This window comes from Callorhinus ursinus, unplaced genomic scaffold (assembly GCF_003265705.2).
Source record: "Callorhinus ursinus isolate GAN/ISIS: 27379988/994484 unplaced genomic scaffold, GSC_fseal_2.0 scaffold37, whole genome shotgun sequence".
Classification (NCBI taxonomy): domain Eukaryota; kingdom Metazoa; phylum Chordata; class Mammalia; order Carnivora; family Otariidae; genus Callorhinus; species Callorhinus ursinus.
In genome coordinates, this window is record NW_027397099.1 from 1,255,553 (window position 1) to 1,276,815 (window position 21,263).

Here is a 21,263-nt window from a genome sequence, read left to right on the forward strand (position 1 = left end):
ACATTCATAGACAACCATTAGCTAACTCTCCATTTCTAGGCAAGTGTCAGAAAATCCTTTGGGGCTTTGTGACACTATTTGTAGACTAAGGAGAACATGTAATTAAGTCTGGCATGCAGTATATTGTTTTCTATAATTATATTTGAGTGCACTTAATGAGAAGTTTGGAAATAGAAACATGGTAGGCAATGACAACATGCCCTAGCTGATGGCCAATAGACAGGTGGAGAGGAGCATTTTTATACCTAGCTGACACAAAAACTGTAATTGAATGCTTCTCTGAAAACAAATGAAATTCAACTATCTGACTCACCTGTTACTTCATGCCTATTGGTTAATGTATTTTCAATCAAGTGTCATGTGTTGTAGGTGGAGCAGAGGAAAGGAGGTGTGAATGGGGTTGTGGGGAGGGCTCCTAACTGACTTTTGTCAGGCACATCTTCTCTAAGTATGGTGTGTTCATCTTGGTTTCAAGGCCTGTTACACCAGAAGGCAGTAGTACCCCTCTGAGATCTGTTCACAGTATTGCAATAGGCCAAATTCAACTGGCCCCCAAGAGTCGACTAGTGGCAGCCATGTGACTCCTCTGAGGAACCATGAATAAACCCCCATATATAACCTCTACTGTTAGCATTCAAACCTCATACATTTTCAGAGCTGCATTTAGACTGTTCTGCTCAAAGATGTCTATCCTGTACCACCTTTTATATAAATATGGAGATTCCCTAGCTTTTCAGGTGGAGCCAATTGCAATCTTCTCAATTGTTGGTGCTTGGGTAGGGAGACAAGCAGAGGACATAATACAAGAAAAATTACTGGCCTTGCAATAACTGGATAATCTACAATAAATTTTTTAACCTTCCAAATTATACTCTATTTAGGTCACCACCAGGTTGCATCTGTATTTTCTACATTCATGGAGAGGAATTAGCAGTGCATGGGAATTAAAGAGGAGACGTCATGGTTGAGATTCTAAATTTGTCACAAAGAAGCCACTGTATGTTTGAGAGAAAAATGCACTTCTAGAAGTCTCTTCTCTAGTGTGGAGGGACATAGCTTGGAGAACTCCACTACGCTGTGCCTAGAAAATGTCTCCTTGTGGCTGATGTATCCATTTGAAGGGAGAGTGAAGACAGGAAGGGGGGAGGGTTGAAGACACTAATTCTATTTACTTAAAATAATTTTTCAAAGTAGAGGTGATGCTCAGCTAATACAACATCTGTAGTATCTTTAAGAATTGGTCTAGGATGCCTCCCTACCTAAAATGCGCTCCCAAATTGAGTTCTGGAGCAAAGGGCTTATCTGAGACGATGGTGGAGCCAACTCCAGAAGCCTGGACAGGAATCCGGTAAGTGTTGCTATTTTCTATGTCCAAAATGACCGTGTCTTTGAAGGTCAGGATGTCATTCAGGTTGGCCGTCAGTGTCAGCTGAACATCAGTTTCCGGGGGAACCATGCCTTTACTGGGTTCAATCGTCCACAGGGACTTTTTGTGTGCCTGCAACATAAGACTACAAGTTAACAGTGAAGATATTCTTGGCTTTTCATTCTCCTCATGTCAAAGCCCTCTAGACTTCAAATGGCTGGCACTGCAGAACTCCACATCAGAGACAAACATTATTTTTTTTTAATCAAAGCAACTGGGTGTTTGTTGGCTTTTCTTTTTTTCAAAAAGCAATCTGATTCTGAAGAGCAAACCTACAATTCCACTTTTGAGTGCTCTGTGAAGATTCTTTATATCTCTTTCTCAAGATGACAGTCCAGTTCTCTAACAAGCTGATACTAATTATCTGCTCTAATCTCCAAATTCTGAGATACTGACAGAAGGTACAACATCCTTCCTGGAATCTGTAATTTTTCAAAACAAATGTTTTTCAAGGGCAAAGTTTCTATGATGTTATAGTGAGGATGAACAGCTTTCATTAATGAACACAATACAGGGAGTTTTTATATATATTATTTCATAATTGATGGAATTTTGTTTGCTAAAATTTCAAACTTACTTTGAAATATATGACAGGACTGAATTATAGAGCTGGAAGTGATGCCCACCAATCTGTTTCCTTTAACCACTTAGACTCTTATAGCTCACTCTTTCCTCCCTAAGGTCTTTGGCCAAATGATACCTCTCAACGAAGCCGACTCTGCCCATCACATTTTAAATTGCAAACCTTCCCCCAATAATCCTGATCCCCTTTGCTCTGTTCTATTTTTTTTTCCCTTAGCACTTACCATCTTCTAACATAGTGTATAACTGATTTCTTTATCATGTTTGTTTGTTTCCTTGCACTAGGATATAAGCTCTCCATAGAAGGGATGCTTATGTTTTTTGTTCTTGTTGGTGTTCACTGACATATGTCCCCAGCACTTATAACCGGTACATAGTTATAAGTGCTTAATAAATATTTGATAAATGAATTAATGTATCTGCCTTTGATGTAGGAAAACTCAATTCTCAACTAAAGTAACTTATTCCAGATTTTAACAACACAAATTGTTTGCTATCCCTTCCTTATATTAAGTAGAGAGGCTTTTTTTGTATCCTCCATAACACTGATATTTGGTCCAATCCCTTGGAGCTAAATAGGATAAGTTGAAGCATCCTCTTTTCTTAACAGCCCTTTAAATCCTGCATCCTAGCTTTAGAAGAAAATCTCATATACCACAATCAGGCTCCAAAATAAGTTAAAAATTTGGTTAAGGTGTCAAGTCATAAAAATGTTGTAAGGATCTTATTTACTGTAAAAATATAAATTCTGCTTACTTGATGGTAATCTATCTTTTTTTTCAGCCTCCTTTTAAGATTTTCCCCTTGTATTTACTTATTTATTTAATTAATTTAAATTCAATTTAGTTAACATATAGTGTACTATTAGTTTCAGGGGTAGAATTTAGTGATTCATCAGTTGCATAGAACACCCAGTGCTCATTACATCAAGGGCCTTCCTTAATGCCTGTCGTCCAGTTACCCCATCCCCCCACCCACTTCCCCTCCAGCAGCCCTCAGTTTGTTTCCTAGAGTTAACAGTCTCTTATGGTTTGCCTCCCTCTCTGTTTTTATCTTATCTTATTTTTCCTTCCCTTCCCCTATGTTCATCTGTTTTATATTTAATTGTAGGGTAGGTTCACTATAAGGTGTCTAATTGGAGTTTATTTGCATATCCTGCTTGGAATTTGCTACTTTTTTAGAATCTGTGCTTCGATATCTCTTATTTCTGAAAATTTTTCAGCTATTATCTGTCTAAATATTTTTTCTGCCTCCTTCTCTTTCCCTATCCTTGTGTGTGTATAGCTTTTCAATTGTGCCCTCTCTCTCTTGGACACCCATCTGCACTTTCCATTCTTTTGCTCTTGGTGCTTCATTTTGGATTTGTTCTGAGCTATCTTCCAATTCACTAATTCTTTCCTCAGCCGTGTGCAAATGACTTTTAAACACACCTATTATGTTCTTGCTTTTACAAGTAAACAACAAAAATGTAGGTCAGAGGAGGCTGGGGTGAAGTGCTTCAGGGAAACCTAAAGAACGAGATGCTCCTCCAGAAGAGAGGATATTGAAATCCTTTGATTGTGACGTGATTAACTTGCAGGATCTCAGCACTCTAGACACTGACACCCAGCTGGCTAAGAAGAGAAGAAAGAGGATGGAGGGTCACATACTGAAACTTTATTTATCAACCGTGGAAATGTTACACATCACTTCTGCCACTTCCACTGTCTAGAACTCAGTCACACAGCCATGCTCAGCTGCAAAAAATGCTGAGAATGTCATCTGGCTCCGAGTCCAAGAGTAAAAGGGAATGGGTGTGGTGAATCACTAGCTGCTTGCTGCTAAAGTCACCCTGATGGTTAAGTCTACTGGCAGATCCTTAAGGTCTTCTCCCAATTGACCTGGATCTCAGATTTTGGAAGGTGAAGAATTTACTCCATCAGAACACAGAAGTGGATGCATAACTTGGCATTTCAATTCCTAGGGGAATTGCAGGCCTGGGGTTACCACCTACCTGCTGTTAGGACAAATGGAGGGGCAGCTACAAGAGAAAATAAGAAAGTTCTAGGCCAGGTCATCTCAGCTGTTGGCCCTTCTTCCCAAATTAGTGGCCCTGGAGCACTCTACATAGTTTTACTCATTTATGAGACTCAGCTTACAATTAAAACATAAATCAATGCCATCTTTGTCCTTTTTTTTAATCAAAAAGCAAATGCCTTTCAGAAGAAGGTTCTGTCAATGTCATCTCTCCTGTTACAACCATTTATTTTCCTCCTCTAGCCAGAAGCACAGGTCAATCCTCTGTTCACAACGAAGATATGGTGTCACCAGCATAAGTGCTATTTCAAGTCAGGGGACATTAGTTTTCAATGGATGGGTACCATTTCTATTCTGATTCCTGCTGAGACAGGTTGGCCGCCCTGGAAAGAAGATATGAAGTTGCTCTCCAGGGTTGAATTGGTGAGTTTTCTTTTTGATGAGGCTTATTAATCAATGTTTGGAATAAAACCAGGCAGCCAAGTACATCCTAGAATCCACTAACAAGGCACATTAAAATGCCAGCTGCTAAGATACTGGACTACCCTCCCCCAAAGTCAAGCTTTAAACTGCTCTAACACCCTTGTGTCTCTTTGCTGTTTGACTTTTAGGGATGTCCTTTGCTGCTAGAAAGGACTTGGCATATGTGATATTTTCTGTTATTAGATTGCAGATCTGATGAAGAAGGAATGGATGAATGATAATCATCATAGCTATGGAGGACAGTCCACAACCTTTCAAAACTCTAACAGAGTAAGACAACAATTGATGGAAATAGGTTAGGAAGGAGGGCTCTGAAGGAAAAGGGATGTGGGTTTGAGTCCCAGCTCCACTGCTTTCCAACTGTTGGATCCTGGGCGTGTTACTTAACCATGCCCAGGCTTAGCGTTCCCATTTGGAGCTTGTGACACCAGCTGCACCTTCTGCACAGATTGTGGTGATGCTTCTCGTGAGGTAATGCATGTGAAACTCAGAGCAGCATCCAACAAATAGTAAGTCCTCACAAATGATAGCCACTGTCATCATTTCATCAAAATATGAAATGTCCCACATGACACATAATTATGGGCTCAATAGTATTTTTTTAAGATTTTTAAAAATTTATTTGTCAGAGAGAGAGAGAGAGAGCACACAAGCAGAGGGGAGCAGCAGGCAGAGGGAGAAGCAGGCTCCTTGCTGAGCAAGGAACCCGACGTGGGACTCGATCCCAGGACTGTGGGATCATGACCTGAGCTGAAGGCAGACACTTAACAGACTGAGCCACCCAGGTGTCCCTGGGCTCAACAGTATTTGCTAAAAATAATAGATTACAAAACTGAGAAAACAAAGAGGGATGCTAAGAAAGCCTATAACAGACACTACCCTTGACAGAAGAGAAGCAGCTTGTAAGGATTTGTGATAGGCAGAATTATAAGGTGGCTCCCAAGATGTCCATCTCCTAGTGTATAGGTATCTTCTCCCAGTTATTTAATCAAACATGAATCTAGGTGCTACTGTGAAGGGATTTTGCAGATGGAATTAAGGTCCTACGTCCACTGATTTTAAGGTGGGGAGATTATCCTTAGTGGATCAGATGAGCCCTTAGAAGGGATTGGGCTCACTCTGGAAGACAGTATGGAGGTTCCTCAAAAAGTAAAAAATAGAACTACCCTACAACCCAGCAACTGTACTATTAGGTATTTATCTAAACAATACAAACATAGTGATTTGAAGGGGCACATGCACCCCAATGTTTATAGCAACAATGTCCACAATAGCCAAATTATGGAAAGAGTCCAGATGTCCATCGACAGATGAATGGCTAAAGATGTGGTACACACACACACACACACACACATACACACACACACACACACACGGAATACTACTCAGCCATCAAAAAGAATGAAATCTTGCCATTTGCAATGACATGGAGGGAACTAGAGGGCTAAGTGAAATAAGTCAGTCAGAGAAAGACAAATATCATATGATTTCATTCATATGTGGAATTTAAGAAACAAAACAGATGAAAATAGGGGAAGGGAAGGAAAAATAAGATGAAAACAGAGAGGGAGACAAACCATAAGAGACTTCTAAGTATAGGAAACAAACTGAAGGTTGCTGGAGGGGAAGTGGGTGGGGGGATGGAGTAAATGGGTGATGGGCATTAAGGAGGGACCTTGATGTAAGGAACACTGGGTGTTATATGCAACTGATGAATCATTAAATTACCTCTGAAACAAAACAAAACACAACAAAAACCAAACAAAGGTGGGGAGATTATCCTTAGTGGATCAGATGAGCCCTTAGGGTTTCACATATTTGTTCCCAAAATGATAAAAATGGGCTTTCCTAAGCCTTCCATCCAAACTTCAGCAAAACAGGTGCCTCTGTTTTTTTCTGTAAATTGGGGGTAAAAAGGCCGAGTCCTTAGAGCAGCCCATGAACAACACATACAGAAGGTTAGGACATGCATGTGCACAGGACTGTGAAAGATGGAAAGATGGTGATCATCTGCAATTCAGAATTCCATGCCTGCTGGTGATGAGTGTGACACCCTGAGGTGTCACATGTCTGAAGATAACATTTGCTTTTTATTTTAGAATAGTGCATCAGTGCACTTAGGCAGGGCTCAGCTCCCAAGGCAATACAGTCAGAGCTTTTATAAGTTTCATTATGGTGTATTTAATATTTGCCACAAAAGACAGAAGTAAATGCTATTGTTTGCACATGTCATTTCCACAATAAATGAGAGTGAGTATACTCAGGCAGACCTCCTCTTCCATAGTGCTAATGACCATGGAGCTTGAAGAAAATGCTGTGAACTTTCTTCAAAATGACTTGTTTGCCACTTGAAATCTGCAAGAATTTCCTTCCATGGAATGAGAAGACACAAATAACAACAGGAACCAATGTGCAGAGCTAGGGATTTCTTTGGATTAATACTATTATCTCAGCAGATGATCAATTCTTTGTGGAACAAGAACAATGAACAGTCACTGAGGCCTTTCTCCTTTTCGTGGCCTTTCTCCTTTTCGACTGCTAAATGTGGTATCTCAACTCATTTGATTATCTTCCCTGAAGTGAGTCACTTTATTACTTAAAATAATTAACTGAGAATTAGGAGATGAAGTATGAAAGAAATGGTGCCGTGAGCTTTACAAGGGAGGCAGTGGAGGGGAAGGTTTAAAAGAGTGGGCTTTGAAGTCACATGACTTGGTGGTCAACTGTAGACTCCACCCTTTGTAGCCAGGTGATCCAGGATTAATTTTAAAATCGATTTCAGTTTCCTCATCTGTTAAATGTGCTGCTTGAAGATGAAATAAAACAGGTGCCAAGCATCTAGCACTTTGTCTACCACAGAGTATGTGCTCAATAAATGGTGGGTATTATTAACGTTATCTATCAAAACTTTACGTCCAGTTCCTCTTCCTGCTTGTGCCCTCCCCAGGCTACATTAGTGATACGGTTCTTTTTCACAGGGCTGATCCTGCTGCTCTCCTGTTGAAGATACTGGAAGGCTCTCCACGGTCTGGACCAGTGGTGTTGAATCCTTTATCCCCTTTGAGAATGCTATGGAACCCCACCACAGAAAATGCGCGCGCGCGCGCACACACACACACACACACACACCCAAACTTGACATGCAATTTCCAGGGTTCATGGTGGAGATTTGCCACTTTTTCTGTTTGCAACATGGCAGCCTGTAATCAAGACTGGTATACCAGACAGAAGCCTTGGGTCTGGAGAATCTATTCCAAGTTCTTCATAAGAGGGCCCCAATGCACTTTTCTAGGCTTCCTTTCTAGGCACTGTCAATTTCCAAAATGCACCGTTGGCTTTGGCCCTAGCAGCTCGCTCAGCCCTCCCAAGTGTGCTGTGCATCATCACTGCACTCAACTACCCTACTCTCTGGGACCGTACACCCCATTACCCTGTCTTCCTCCTCCTCATCCTGCAAGTCTCCATTCAAATGTTTTATGTATGAACATTTTAAGTTTCATAGAAGAATTAATCACTTCCTCCCCTGTGGTGACATATCATAACGCAGTGCACTGTGATACTGTATCGGTTGTTGTATTAATTTCTTTTTCTGAGATTGTAACAATGGTTTTTTTTAAGATTTTATTTATTTATTTGAGAGAGAGAGAGAGGGAGAGAGAGCACATGAGAGGGGGGAGGGTCAGAGGGAGAAGCAGACTCCCTGCGGAGCAGGGAGCCCGATGTGGGACTCGATCCCGGGACTCCAGGATCATGACCTGAGCCGAAGGCAGTCGCTTAACGGACTGAGCCACCCAGGCGCCCTTTTTCTGAGATTGTAAACACTTTGAAGAAAGAGACCATTCTGTGTGCTTTTATGCCTCTCACTTCAGTTAGCACAGTACCAGGAATGGGGAAGGTGTTCAAAAAATATTTTTTTTTTTGGTCAATAAATATATGAAAATGTTCAGGCTTACCAGTAAGCCAAAGAAACACTAACAATACAACATTTTTTTTTTCATCTGCCAGATTTGGCAAAAACAAACCAAATGCTGGCAAGGGTCTGGGAGAGGGTGACATTCTTCAACACTGCTGGGGGTAGGATGTAAATTGGTATACATTTTCTGGGAGAAAATTTCCTAAGATATATTAAGGCTTTTAGTTATGTTCATGTCATATGACCCGGCAAGTGCATTTCTAGAAGTCTAGTCTAAGGAAACGGTGAGGAATGCGATCAGCAATTAGGACATGAGCACTGTTTATGGTGGTGAAAAATTGGAAGCAATCTATTAGTAGGGGATTAATTAAATCAACTGTGGTGAAGCCAAGTGATGCAATAAAATCAGTCACTGAAATGATATGAACAGGAATGTTCCTTAATGATTCATATTGAAAGTGACTACACTTCATTGTTGAGTGAAAACAGCTGGTAATGAAGTCGTATTATCCCATGAGAGGGGGTAGAAATATGCAAACACACATACACAGTGACGTTTCAGAAGATATACACCGAAAATTTAAGAATGGTTATATGTTTGGTGGCATTGTGAGTGTTTTTTTTCTTCCTCCATTTGTTCTACAAGGATAATGTCAATTGCATTATAAGAAGACGTGCACTTATATTTATTGAGGAAAGAACTCGTCCTAAAAGGATATTGGCACTCTCTTTAGAGCCCATGTAATTTTAACTTTGTTTGCTCTCTTGCTTCTATTTCATTCCTGGTTTCTTTCTTTCTTAGAAGTTTTTCTTTGTAAATAAATAATACAGGTACAAAATGTAAAATTCAAAAGAGTATAAGGGTAAAGAGCCTCTCTCTCTCTCTTCTGTCTGTTGATGTCCATTAGCTGCCATCCCGGGAGGCCGCCACTCTTGGCAGTTTGCTGTGTATCTTTCCAGAGATTCTTTATGACTTTAAAAAAAAGTCCATTTGTATACTACTTTTTCTTACATAAATGGTAATAGCATACTATAATACTTTCCTGCAGCAAGATTGAAATTTTCAAATTTTTATGAAATGTACACACAAATAATTTGCAAAGTCAAATGGTTCTAGGAAAAAGACATGAAAAACAGTAGACCTTCGAACCCACTCTCCCACCCTTCCCCATTATTCCTATCCTTGTCCATTAATGGAGGCAATCGCTGTCGATTCTTTCTGCATTTTCTTGTGGCACTTGCCTTCCTCCAAGGAACCTACTGTTACTTCTTTTCAGTTTGAGCATTATCAATTTCTTTCTCTCTACAGAAGACAATGACAGCTCTCTTCTCTCCCTCTCTCCATCATTTTCTTCCCCTCATCCTCCCAATATAGTTAAAACTTATTTTCTGGTGAGAATCTACACAATGAGCATGCAAATACTATTCACATCTGAGCTATGAAAAGCATACTGTGATTACATTTCCATTTGTGTACAACTTTTATTTTCCCAGGAATTATTGTCTTGTCTTTGCTTATTGTTTAATGTATCTATCATGGACACATCCCCAAACTCTCAAAGAGGTAAATGTCCTCTCTAAAACATCCGATTTTCTATCAGCTCCATTTTCTTAGAGACAAATCTCTCCTGGAGCCATCTGTTCTGAACTCCTGTCTGACCTGACTGCTCTCTGGGCCTGCAACACATCTGGCATCCTAAGAATGCCACACAGCACATCCTGGGTATTCCTTGAGCTTCTTTCCTGGGTCTGAGCCTTTGTAACCCAGGTCTCATGTTTTCCTCACTTTGGTGGAGAACATTCTTCATTACCTTCCCAAGAAAGGATTTATGGAGGGCAAATGTTTTGAGATCTTGCATGCCTGAAATGTCTTTATTCTATCCCCACACTTGATTAATGTTGTGGCTAGTTGATGAATTCAAGACTAAGATTTATTTTCCTTCAAAAAGTCTTTTTTTTCCACTCCAGTGTTGCTGTCTAGAAGTTTGAGGTCACTCTGGGTTCCTGATTTGTTTGTTCTTTTTGAGCACTAATATTTTTCTATCTGGAACTTAAAGATGTGTTTTCACATGGGCCTATTTTCATCAATTATGCAGCATATTTGATGAATCTTTTCCATAAATTCCTCTGTTAGTTCTGGATACGTTCCTTGGATTATTTCTTGCATAATCTCCTCACCTCCAATTTTAAATTTGTTCTTTCTGGATGTATTTATTTGGATTTTTGAAATGTTGAAAAAAATCATCTAATTTTCTAATCTTTCTCTCCTTGTTTCTAGCTTTTTCTCCTGTTGTTCTACTCTCTGATAGCTTCTCAATTTTATTTTCCAATTCTTTTATCAAAATTTTACCTTTTGTGATTTTATTTTTAACTTCTATAACCACATTTTTATTGCTCCTTTAAAAAAAATATCACCCTGTTCTTGTTCATGGATGCAAAGTCATCTTTTATTTTCCTCAAATTACTAATGATCATTTTGCTTTAAGCTTTCTTCTCACTGTATTGCCTTTGTTTCCTCCAAGTTCTCAACACTATGTTTTCTGGTTTCTTGCTTCTGCATTACAGGCTTTCTTTTTTTTTTAAATTATTTAATTATTTATTTATTTATTTTTGATGTAGTATTCCATGGTTCATTGTTTGCGTATAACACCCAGTGTTCCATTCAATACATGCCCTCCTTAATACCCATCACCAGGCTAACCCATCCCCCCACCCCCCTCCCCTCTAGAACCCTCAGTTTGTTTCTCAGGGTCTATAGTCTCTCATGGTTTGTCTCCCCCTCTGATTTCTCCCCCTTCATTTTTCCATTCCTACGATCTTTTTTTTTTTTTTAACATATAATGTATTATTTGTTTCAGAGGTACAGGTCTGTGATTCATTAGTCTTACACAATTCACAGGCTTTCTTGATGCAGCTTAGTTAAGTACTTGTGAAGCACTAAAACCATATGTGCTCGGGCAAGGGCCACCAGATATTTTAGATGCCCAACTATCAGTTTATTTCTGCCTTTCCTTGTGGCTGGTGAAACTGCCCAGAGAATATTCCAATCTGCTGCCCATGTGCTGAGGATTGAGGGAGAAGGGGGTCTTTCAGGATGAAGACCTTCTGGTAGTCCTCTTATTTTCATAATGGGACCCTGCTCTCTGCAGTGCCTTAGAAATCAGCAGGCAGTTGACGATTATTCCTTTTAAGGTAAACTGTCTTTGTGTCTCTGGCTGCCTTTAATATCTACTCTTTGGTCTTAAGCAGTTCTACTATAATGTGCCTAGATGTGGTTTTCTTTATATTTATCTTGCTTTATAACACTTTTTAAATCTGGCTTGATGTCTCAACCATGGTCTCTTCTGCTCCATTCTCTTCTCTCCTTCTGGTACTCCAACAACCATACCCTTGGTGTGTATTTGTTTGTTTGACCAACTCATCTACATTTTTCATCCTTTTATCTCTCTTCCTTTTCATTTTGGGTGGTTTCTTCTGACCTACCTTCCATTTCCACAATTCTCTCTTCATCTGTATCTAATAAGCAGTTAAACCCATCTAGTGAGTCCCTAATTTCAATTGTGTTTTTCAGGTCTTTAGTTCCATTCGTTCTCTTCTATACTTTCCATAGTTCTACCAAAATTTTAAACCTTGCCTTTTAGTTCCTTGAGCATATTAAGCATATCACAGTTTTCTGTTCAGTAGTCTTATCTCCTTGTATGGCTGGTTATTTTTAAATTACCTGTTAGACTTTGTATATAAAAGCTCTGGATACATAAAATACTTTAAAGCTTAGAATGTTTTCTTCCTTTGGTGAGAGTAATATATATTTGCTTCCAAGAAAGATGTGGGGAGAACTAGCAATTCTAGATGTTCTTTATCCAGGCAGAGATTAAAATAATTTGAAATGAGGGTCTGTGCTAGTTTACCTTTTTCCCAGGGTGTAGCTTTATCAGAGTCCTAACCAAAAGTCTGAGAGTTTTACCAAGTCCAATCTTCTCCAATTTTTATCTCTCTAGCCAGTCTAGATTTCAGTTTTTATCTTTATAGACCTGTGAGTTTTCTGAATGCTCTTTTCAGTTTTTCAACCTCTGCAGTGATTCCATAGGAAAAACAGTTACAAATGCTGAACATATATTTGTTTCCTTTTTCTTTTTGTTGGTCACTGGCTTTGGTGCTCTTAAACACAGTTTTTCATATTTTTCCCAGATTTTCTCCTTGTTCTTAGAGAGAGGTAGTTTGGCATAATAGATTGAATAGGAAGGAATTGGTCACTGATTTGCTGAAGGTTCTTAGTGGTCAAGTAATTGCCTTACCTCTTGATTTCCCCAGTTGTGGGGGGAAGATGTCTGTAAGAATTTTAAGGCCAGCTGAGTTTGGTTGCATGAGGGAGCCAGGTATATGTAATTTACATTGCGCTTAAGTAATATGTACCAACAATCTTTTCAGGCTACTAGGATGTATCTTTCAACAAGGACTGTAATGTTCTTTCTGAAAGTCACTGCCTTCTCAAAACTCAGCAAAAGGTGTCAGATCAAACACAAAGCATGAAGATAGTTAACTAAAAGGAAAGAGGACAGCTCCTAAGCATGCAGACATGACTTACACAGATTCCAGGGAACATCTGTACAAATAAATGAATAAATAAGCTCCAAGGAGAGAGAGAATCAGAAACCTATTGAACTTGAAAATTCTAACTCCTAACCTATTTTTTAATAAACCTCTTTTCTTTGATGTGGAAGAACATATATGCATTCATTAATACAAATATTTTCCATTTTACAAGTAGACTTCACTGTCAAAAATTTAGAGAAACAAGTGAAAAGTGAGGAAAAAGGCAGCATTAGAGCTCCCATTTCATGGAGCTCTGTACTGTATGGATCAGTTAGTTTGGAACCTTAGGGCTTACACTCTCTGAGTGTGCCTTATTTATTTCTCTTTCTTATCTAAGAAAATAATATAAAAGACCTTAAGATATAGTGTCATAAAGATTTCAGTCTTTCCACAAGTCATTTCACCTAGATCTTTTTGTCTGTCAACATTAATAATCAAAGCTAGTATTTATTTAATGCCAAATGCTTATTTTTCACCAGGCACTATCTAGATATATTATCATGGTTAATCTTCTAGATGCCATTATTAGTTTCAATTAAAGGGAAGGAGCCACTCTTAGAAAGGTTAAATAACTTTCTCAGAGTTAGAACATATAGAGTCAGGACTCCATTCCAGATCTGCCCGACTACAACATCCTTACTCTTGATAGTACAAAATACTACTTCAACACTCAAATACTAAACAACTCTTTGTTGAGTGACTACTATATGTTAGACAACTGTGTGTGACATATGACCATGCCTGCCCTCAGATAATGTTGCCCTTCCCTGTCAGACACATCCCAATTTAATATCCTAACATCCCAGAGGGGGATTTTTTTTCTTCCAAAGTATGAAACTTAATGCTGCATACAACAATTTCATCACAAATGACACTCAAAAAGACACCAGTGCCATTCTATGAAGAGCTCTACCACGTCACATATGCCCCTCCAGTCTCTGTCTTTTTGCCTATGACAGGGAAGAGGAAATGGGACTAAGAAAGAATATGATTTTCTCCCTGAAAAACATCATATAATCTTGACATATGTGGGTTGGGGATTTCATACCATTAATAAAACTTTACACCATAATACTTATCACAACCTTCTTGTCTTTTTTTGTTACATAAAAGTGTTTATTTCATTTTATACTAGCTTATTGTTGAATATGACTGTCTGCTCTCAGTGCACAGTCAGAATAAATTCTTTAGTTGATAATGACAATGACAGCCATCCTTTAAAAGTGACATGAGCTGGTAACTTAGTCAGTTAAGGCTGCTCTAACATAGACTGGGCGGTTTATAAACAATAGAAATTTATTTCTCCTAGTTCTGAAGGGTGGAAGTCTGAGATCAGAGAGTCAACACGCTCAGGTTCTGGTGAGAGCCCTCCTCCAGGTTGCAGACAGCCATTATTTTCATTGTATCATCACATGATAGAAAAGGTGAGAGCTCTCTGGGGTCTCTTTTATGAGGGTGCCAATCCTATTCATAAGGACTCTACCTTCATGATGTAATTACCTCCCAAACCCCTCACCACTTATATCATCATATCGGGGGTTATGATTTCAATATATGAATTCTGCAGGGACACAAACGTTTAGTCCATAACAATTGATTAGATGATGATGCTGGTAATGGAGAAGAAATTATAAATTTTTATGGAGGAGGGAAGGTGGAATTTGGAAAAAAACACATCTGATCAATATAAAGGAAGTTTACCTTAATCTCCCTCTGTGGTGACAAGTATTAACTGTAAGCCTGAATAATAATTAAATAGAAAAAACAATTTGCTAAATCTAATTAAGAGCTGGGAGAGGCAGAATGAAGATGGAAAGTCTTGCAAAGCATGCAAGAAACTCATATATTTTTCTTTTTATTTTCTAGATAGCCCTTTAATAACAAAGGAACAAAACCTCCTCCTTTCATTTTGGCTTTAGCTTACATTCAAACTAATCATATTCAATCAGTAGAGCTGTTGTTCTAAATTCAGGGAAGGTGCTGACCCATCATGTTACCTAACATTCAATCGATAGCTTTCCTTTTTTCAGTGTGTTTTATAATCAATATGCCCTCTGGAATCTGTCTTCTGGGTTTCACTTTAGCTTTGCCAAAGTAAAAGAAGTCTCAAGTGAGAGTTAGGGTAAGAGGCTCACAGCTCCCTGTCAAGCACAATCCTTTGCTTCTGTAAGTCTCTTGATATTATTGTCATTGGTATCCTCTAGTCAATGAATAAGTCCCTTGGAATGGCTCTCAGGAAAAGCACAATCCATTCTGGAATGGCTATGACATTTATGTATTAAAGAAAAGATGCCCACCATGATAAACTAGAATGTTATTCTCTTACTTACCTATTTTTGTGAATTTATTTTATAGATTTCTCATATTTGTAGATTTCTCATATTTTATAGATTTCCTCATAACTAAGGCAAAGATATAAGAATTCTGCTCCCGTATGCCAAATGAAGATGTAATTCACTACCCTTTTGTAAGTACTCACTGATAGTATATAAAGCACTATAAAAAATAGTTAAGAAGACTGACTATAAATCGAGCTTTAAAACACATCCTTCACTCTAACATATAGAAAAAAGAGATACAATTTTGAAACAAGAAGAACCAGGCATGGTTATACTCAAAAACAAGATTAACACTGTATCGACCAGAAGTGGAACAGAAGCAATAAGAGGGTCCTGAAGCCATAGACCTCCTTGGCTCTAGGTCCTAAAATCAGTAAAGGAAGCTTGAGGGACAAAATGAAAACCAAAAAGATTTTTCAGGAAGTAAGGGATAAGAGCCAGTGTTCCCAGCCAAGAGAGCTTCACTGAATTTGAAAGAAGGACGAACAAAGCTGTGATGTTCCCAAGGTAATAGTCTACACACACTTGTGCCAGTGGTGGTGGTGAAGTACAGACTGTCATGTAGACAGGACCTATGTCAAGCCACTGTCAAGGGTAATGACTGAATCTGTGATTTTTCCAATATCCCCATTGAGGGGAAAAGGATCAACACTTGATTCTGGACTTGAGATAGTTGTTCAGGGTGAAGGCAGATGAAGAAAATGTTAGGCAGGGAGGCAAGACTACTGAGAATGAGAAAAAAAATATACCTCATGCCAGATTAATCTTTTATTTAAAATTCCAAATGCTAAGGACAGCTGCAAACTATCAGCTAATGAATTCATTCTCAAGCAATCTATAGAACTAAGTGAAATTGATTAGAAAATGTTTCTGAGATCCTCAAAGAGACACAGGGTGGTATAACATATATAAAACAAAAATTATGAAACAAAAACAGATATGAATCAAGAATAGTGGCTATGAGTAATCAATTATAAATCTTGGAATTGAAAAATATAGCCACTGAGGGGTGCCTGGGTGGCTCAGTCATTAAGCATCTGCCTTCGGCTCAGGCCATGATCCCAGGGTCCTGGGATTGAGCCCTGCGTTGGGCTCCATGCTCCACGGGACGTCTGCTGCTCCCTCTGTGCTCCCCCTGCTTGTGTTCCCTCTCTCGCTGTCTCTCTCTCTGTCAAAAAATAAATAAAAATCTTAAAAAGGAGAAAAAAATATAGCCACTGAAATTAAAATAAAAAAGTAAATAGATGATATAAACTTTAAATTGGCCAAAATCAAAGGCAGAATCTGTAAACTAGAGCATACCACTGAGGAGGCATCAGAGAGATAAAGAGATGAAAGATATGGATGAGAAATAAAAATAGACATGTAGAATTGTAGTGGAATGTGTGTGTGTGTGTGTGTGTGTGTGTGTGTGTGTGTGTGTGTGTGTCTGTGTTTGTGTATTTTGCTCAAAGTAGGAAATAAAGAACTGGCAAAGAAGAAACATTTGAGGAGATAATGGCAAAAAATTTCCAGTATTTAAAAGGGTCAAATCTTCCGAAGCATTTAAAGAGAAATCTAGGGGCGCCTGGGTGGCTCAGTCGTTAAGCGTCTGCCTTCGGCTCAGGTCATGATCCCAGAGTCCTCAGTTCGGGCCCCGCATCAGGCTCCCTGCTCCGCAGGAAGCCTGCTTCTCCCTCTCCTACTCCCCCTGCTTGTGTTCCCTCTTTCGCTGTGTGTCTCTCTGTCAAATAAATAAATAAAATCTTTAAAAAAAAAAATAAATAAATAAAGAGAAATCTATGAAAATCAAGAATAAAAACATAGTCTTAAAAGCACCTTGTGATGAAAAGAAATGATCTATAAAGGAGTAATAATCTGACTAACTATGGAATTTTATCAGCAATGATTGAAGCCAGAGATCAATCTTCAAAGGAAAAAATCCCATCATATAGAATTTCATACTTAGCTAAACTATCATGTAAGAGTGAAGGTGAAATCAAGATATAGTCAAATATAAATAAATTATGAGACCTCTATAGAGCGCATAACTTAGAGGTATATAATTTAGCAAGAAGAAATACAAACCAAGAAGGAAGCAGAGAGATACAAAAAAACAAAAAGAATAAATAAAAATCAGCAAATGATTTTGTTAACTAGTGAGTAGTTAATTACTGACAAAACCAGTAACTCTCTGGTAAAGAAGAGAAGATCCAAAATTCTATACAATAATAGAAAAATTATGGAAGTGGGGAAAGATCAAGATATAATAAATGGGTGATGGAGTCCTTGTCTTATTCTTATGGAGGACCAAGATTCTTTCATTATTGTTAGAAAAAGATATGATTTATTTCTTAGCAATGTAAACAGAGCCACTTAAAATAAGATCTATAGCTTTAAAATGACTATAGGAAAAATGTATGAGAGGTAGTAGTGGTTGGAGGAGGGCTTGGAGAAAATTCATCAATATAATACAAAGCAGAAAAAGAAAGAAAGAAAAAAACCCTGCATAGTATATGGGAAATGACAGGGTAAAAGTAAGTTCATATACATCAATTATAATAAATTTTAAAAGGTCTTGGTACAGAAGGTTGAATAATGGGCCTTCAAAGATGTCCATGTTCTAATCCCTGGTATCTGTAAATATGTTGCCTTACATGTCAAAAGGGACTTTCAGATGTGATGAAGGATTTTGAAATGAACAGATAATCCTGGGTTATTGAGATAGTCCTAATGTGGTAACAAAGGTCCTTATATGAAAGAGGCAAGAGGGTCAAAGTCAGAGATATAAGGATGGAAGCAGAAGTCAGGGAGTAGAGAAGATGGTATGCTGCTGGCTATGAAGATGGAGGAAGGGGCCACAAGCCAAGGAATGTAGGTGGCCTCCAGAAGCTGTAAACGGCAAGGAATTAGATTCTTCTCCAGAGTCTCAAAAAAGTACACAGCTTTATAGATACATTTTAGACTAATGTTCTCCAGAACTATAAGATTATAAATTTGTTACAGCAACAACAGAAAACTAATATACTTGTCAATCAATTAAAAGACAGAGTCTATCGGGACACCCGGGTGGCTCAGTCGGTTAAGCATCTGCCTTCAGCTCAGGGCATGACCCCAGGGTCCTGGGATCAAGTCCCACATCAAGCTCCTTGCTCAGCAGGGAGCCTGCTTCTCCCTCTTCCTGCTCTGCCTGCCACTCCCCCTGCTTGTGCGTTCTCTCTCTCTGACAAAAAAGTAAATAAAAATCTTAAAAATATAAAAGACAGAGTCTATAATTGGATTTTTAAAAATCTAGTCATACACTATTTAAAAGAGACTTTAAGTTGACACACAAAACTAAGACACATACAAATCTGAAAATAAAGGAATGAAAAGATATACCAGGCAAATGCTAACTAAAAGAAAGGTGATGTAACAATATTACTATCAGGCAAAACAGAATTTAAGTCAGAAAGCATATTTAGGGATTAAAATGCACAGTATCTTATGAAAAAAGGAATAATATACCAAGGAAAAACAAAAGTCATGAATTTATATGCATCTATTAACATAGCTTTGAAATATATGGAGGAAAAAATTGACATAATTATAAGGAGAAATGAAACTATTATATCATACAAATAATTAGTAAGGCCATAAAAGATTTAAACAATATCATCAATAAGCTTGATCTAATACAAACACACAGCCAGTTAGTCTTTCACACTCAATCACTAGAGTCTATATTCTTTTTTAAGGTCATGTGAAATATTTATAAACACCAACCATAAATATGTCTCCCAAAACACAAATTCAAAGACTATGTGTCATGGAAACCATGTGTTCCAAATTCATTGTAGTTAAAAGTTATCTATTAAAATTCTATAAAAAGGGGAAATGTAAAGAATTAAAAATATATACCCATATATAACTCATATATTAAAAAGAAAATCGCAGTAAAGTTTACCAAATATTTATAATAAAAAAGTATTACAAACAAAAATGATTGTTATGGAGCTAAAATGTTGCATAAAGAGAATATTTATAAGCTTTAAAGGCATGATTAAACTAAGATTTAAAATATTGTTAAACATTCCAATTAATGTTTCTTGAAAAAGAATGAAATAATTATAAAGAACTTGGAAAAAATGGTAAAACTAAGAGCAGAAATTAGTGTATGAACATTTTAAAATCATACAAAATTATTTGGAATAGTTTTATGCCAATACATTTGCATTTAGATAAAATGAAAAATTTCTAGAAAAATTTAAATCATTATACAAAATGAATCATTATTTAAAATTTCATCACTTCTTGTACACCTTCCACCCTCAATAAACACATGAAGCTCCTATGACTAAATGCCTTTATCACGGAGGAATGGATCCTACTTTATGTAGCTTATATAAAGATCTTTTCAAAAATTCAAAAGAGGAGAAGCTAAGTCATATTATAAGAATATGATATTCTTGATTACCAAAACCAGAAAACTGCAATGTAAAAAATTATAAACAGATGCAAAAATCTGAATAATATGATAGCAATCATATTGGTAGTGTAACTCAAATAATATACCTAGATGTAGCGTTCAATGATTCATCAGTTGCATATAACACCCAGTGCTCATTCACATCATGTGCCCTCCTTAATGCCCATCACCCAGTTACCCTATCCCCCCATCTACCCTTCCACAACCCTCAATTTGTTTCCTAGAGTCAAGAGTCTTTCATGGTTTGTCTCCCTCTCTGATTTCCTCCCATTCAGTTTTCCCTCCCTTCCCCCATGATCCTCTGCGCTATTTCTTATATTCCACATATGAGTGAAACCATATAATTGTCTTGCTCTGATTGACTTATTTCACTTAGCATAATAACCTCCAGTTCCATCCATATCAATGTAAATGGTAGGTATTCATCCTTTCTAATGGCTGAGTAATATTCCATTGTATATTTAAACCACATCTTTATCCATCCATCTGTTGAAGGACATCTCTACAGTTTGGCTATTGTGGATATTGCTGCTATGAAGACTGGGGTGCAGGTGCCCCTTTGTTTCATTATGTCTGTCTCTTTCAACCATTTTGAGTCTATTTTTGTGTGTGGTGTAAGGAAATGGTCCAGTTTTTTCTTCTGCATGTAGCTGTCCAATTTTCCCAACACCGTTTGTTGAAGAGACTGTCTTTTTTCCATTGGACATTCTTTCCTGCTTTGTCAAAGATTAGTTGACCATAGAGTTGAGGGTCCATTTCTGGGCTCTCTATTCTGTTCCATTGATCTATGTGTCTGTTTTTGTGGTGGCTGGGTGATAGACATTGGGGAGGGTATGTGCTATGGTGAGCACTGTGAATTGTGCAAGACTGTTGAATCACAGATTTGTACCTCTGAAACAAATAATGCAGTATATGTTAAGAAAAAAAAAAAAAAAGAAGAAGAAGATAGCAGGAGGGGAAGAATGAAGTGGGGGAAATGGGAGGGGGAGACGAACCATGAGAGACGATGGACTCTGAAAAACAAACTGAGGGTTCTAGAGGGGAGGGGGGTGGGAGGATGGGTTAGCCTGGTGATGGGTATTAAAGAGGGCATGCATGGAGCACTGGGTGTTATACACAAACAATGAATCATGGAACACTACATCAAAAACTAATGATGTAATGTATGGTGATTAACATAACAATAAAAAAATTTTAAAAAATGGATGCAAGACCTAAATGTGAAACAGGAATTCATCAAAATCCTAGAGGAGAACACAGGCAGCAACCTCTTCGACCTCAGCCACAGGAACTTCTTCCTAGAAACATCACCAAAGGCAAGGGAAACAAGGGCAAAAATGAACTATTGGGATTTCATCAAGATAAAAAGCTTTTGCACAGCAAGGGAAACAGTCAACAAAACCAACAGACAACTGACAGAATGGGAGAAGATATTTGCAAATGACATATCAGATAAAGGGCTGG

General features: G+C 38.0%; 1 protein-coding gene across 1 annotated transcript in view; it reads right to left on the bottom strand.

The window, feature by feature from the left end:
• The window catches only part of HYDIN (HYDIN axonemal central pair apparatus protein), a 374,533-nt gene that overhangs the window by 165,052 nt on the left and 188,218 nt on the right, over positions 1-21,263 (bottom strand). Inside the window, exon 22 of the mRNA XM_073880040.1 lies at positions 1,260-1,498. Within this exon, the coding sequence (XP_073736141.1) occupies positions 1,260-1,498 (239 nt within the window). The remainder of the gene's footprint in view (positions 1-1,259; positions 1,499-21,263) is intronic.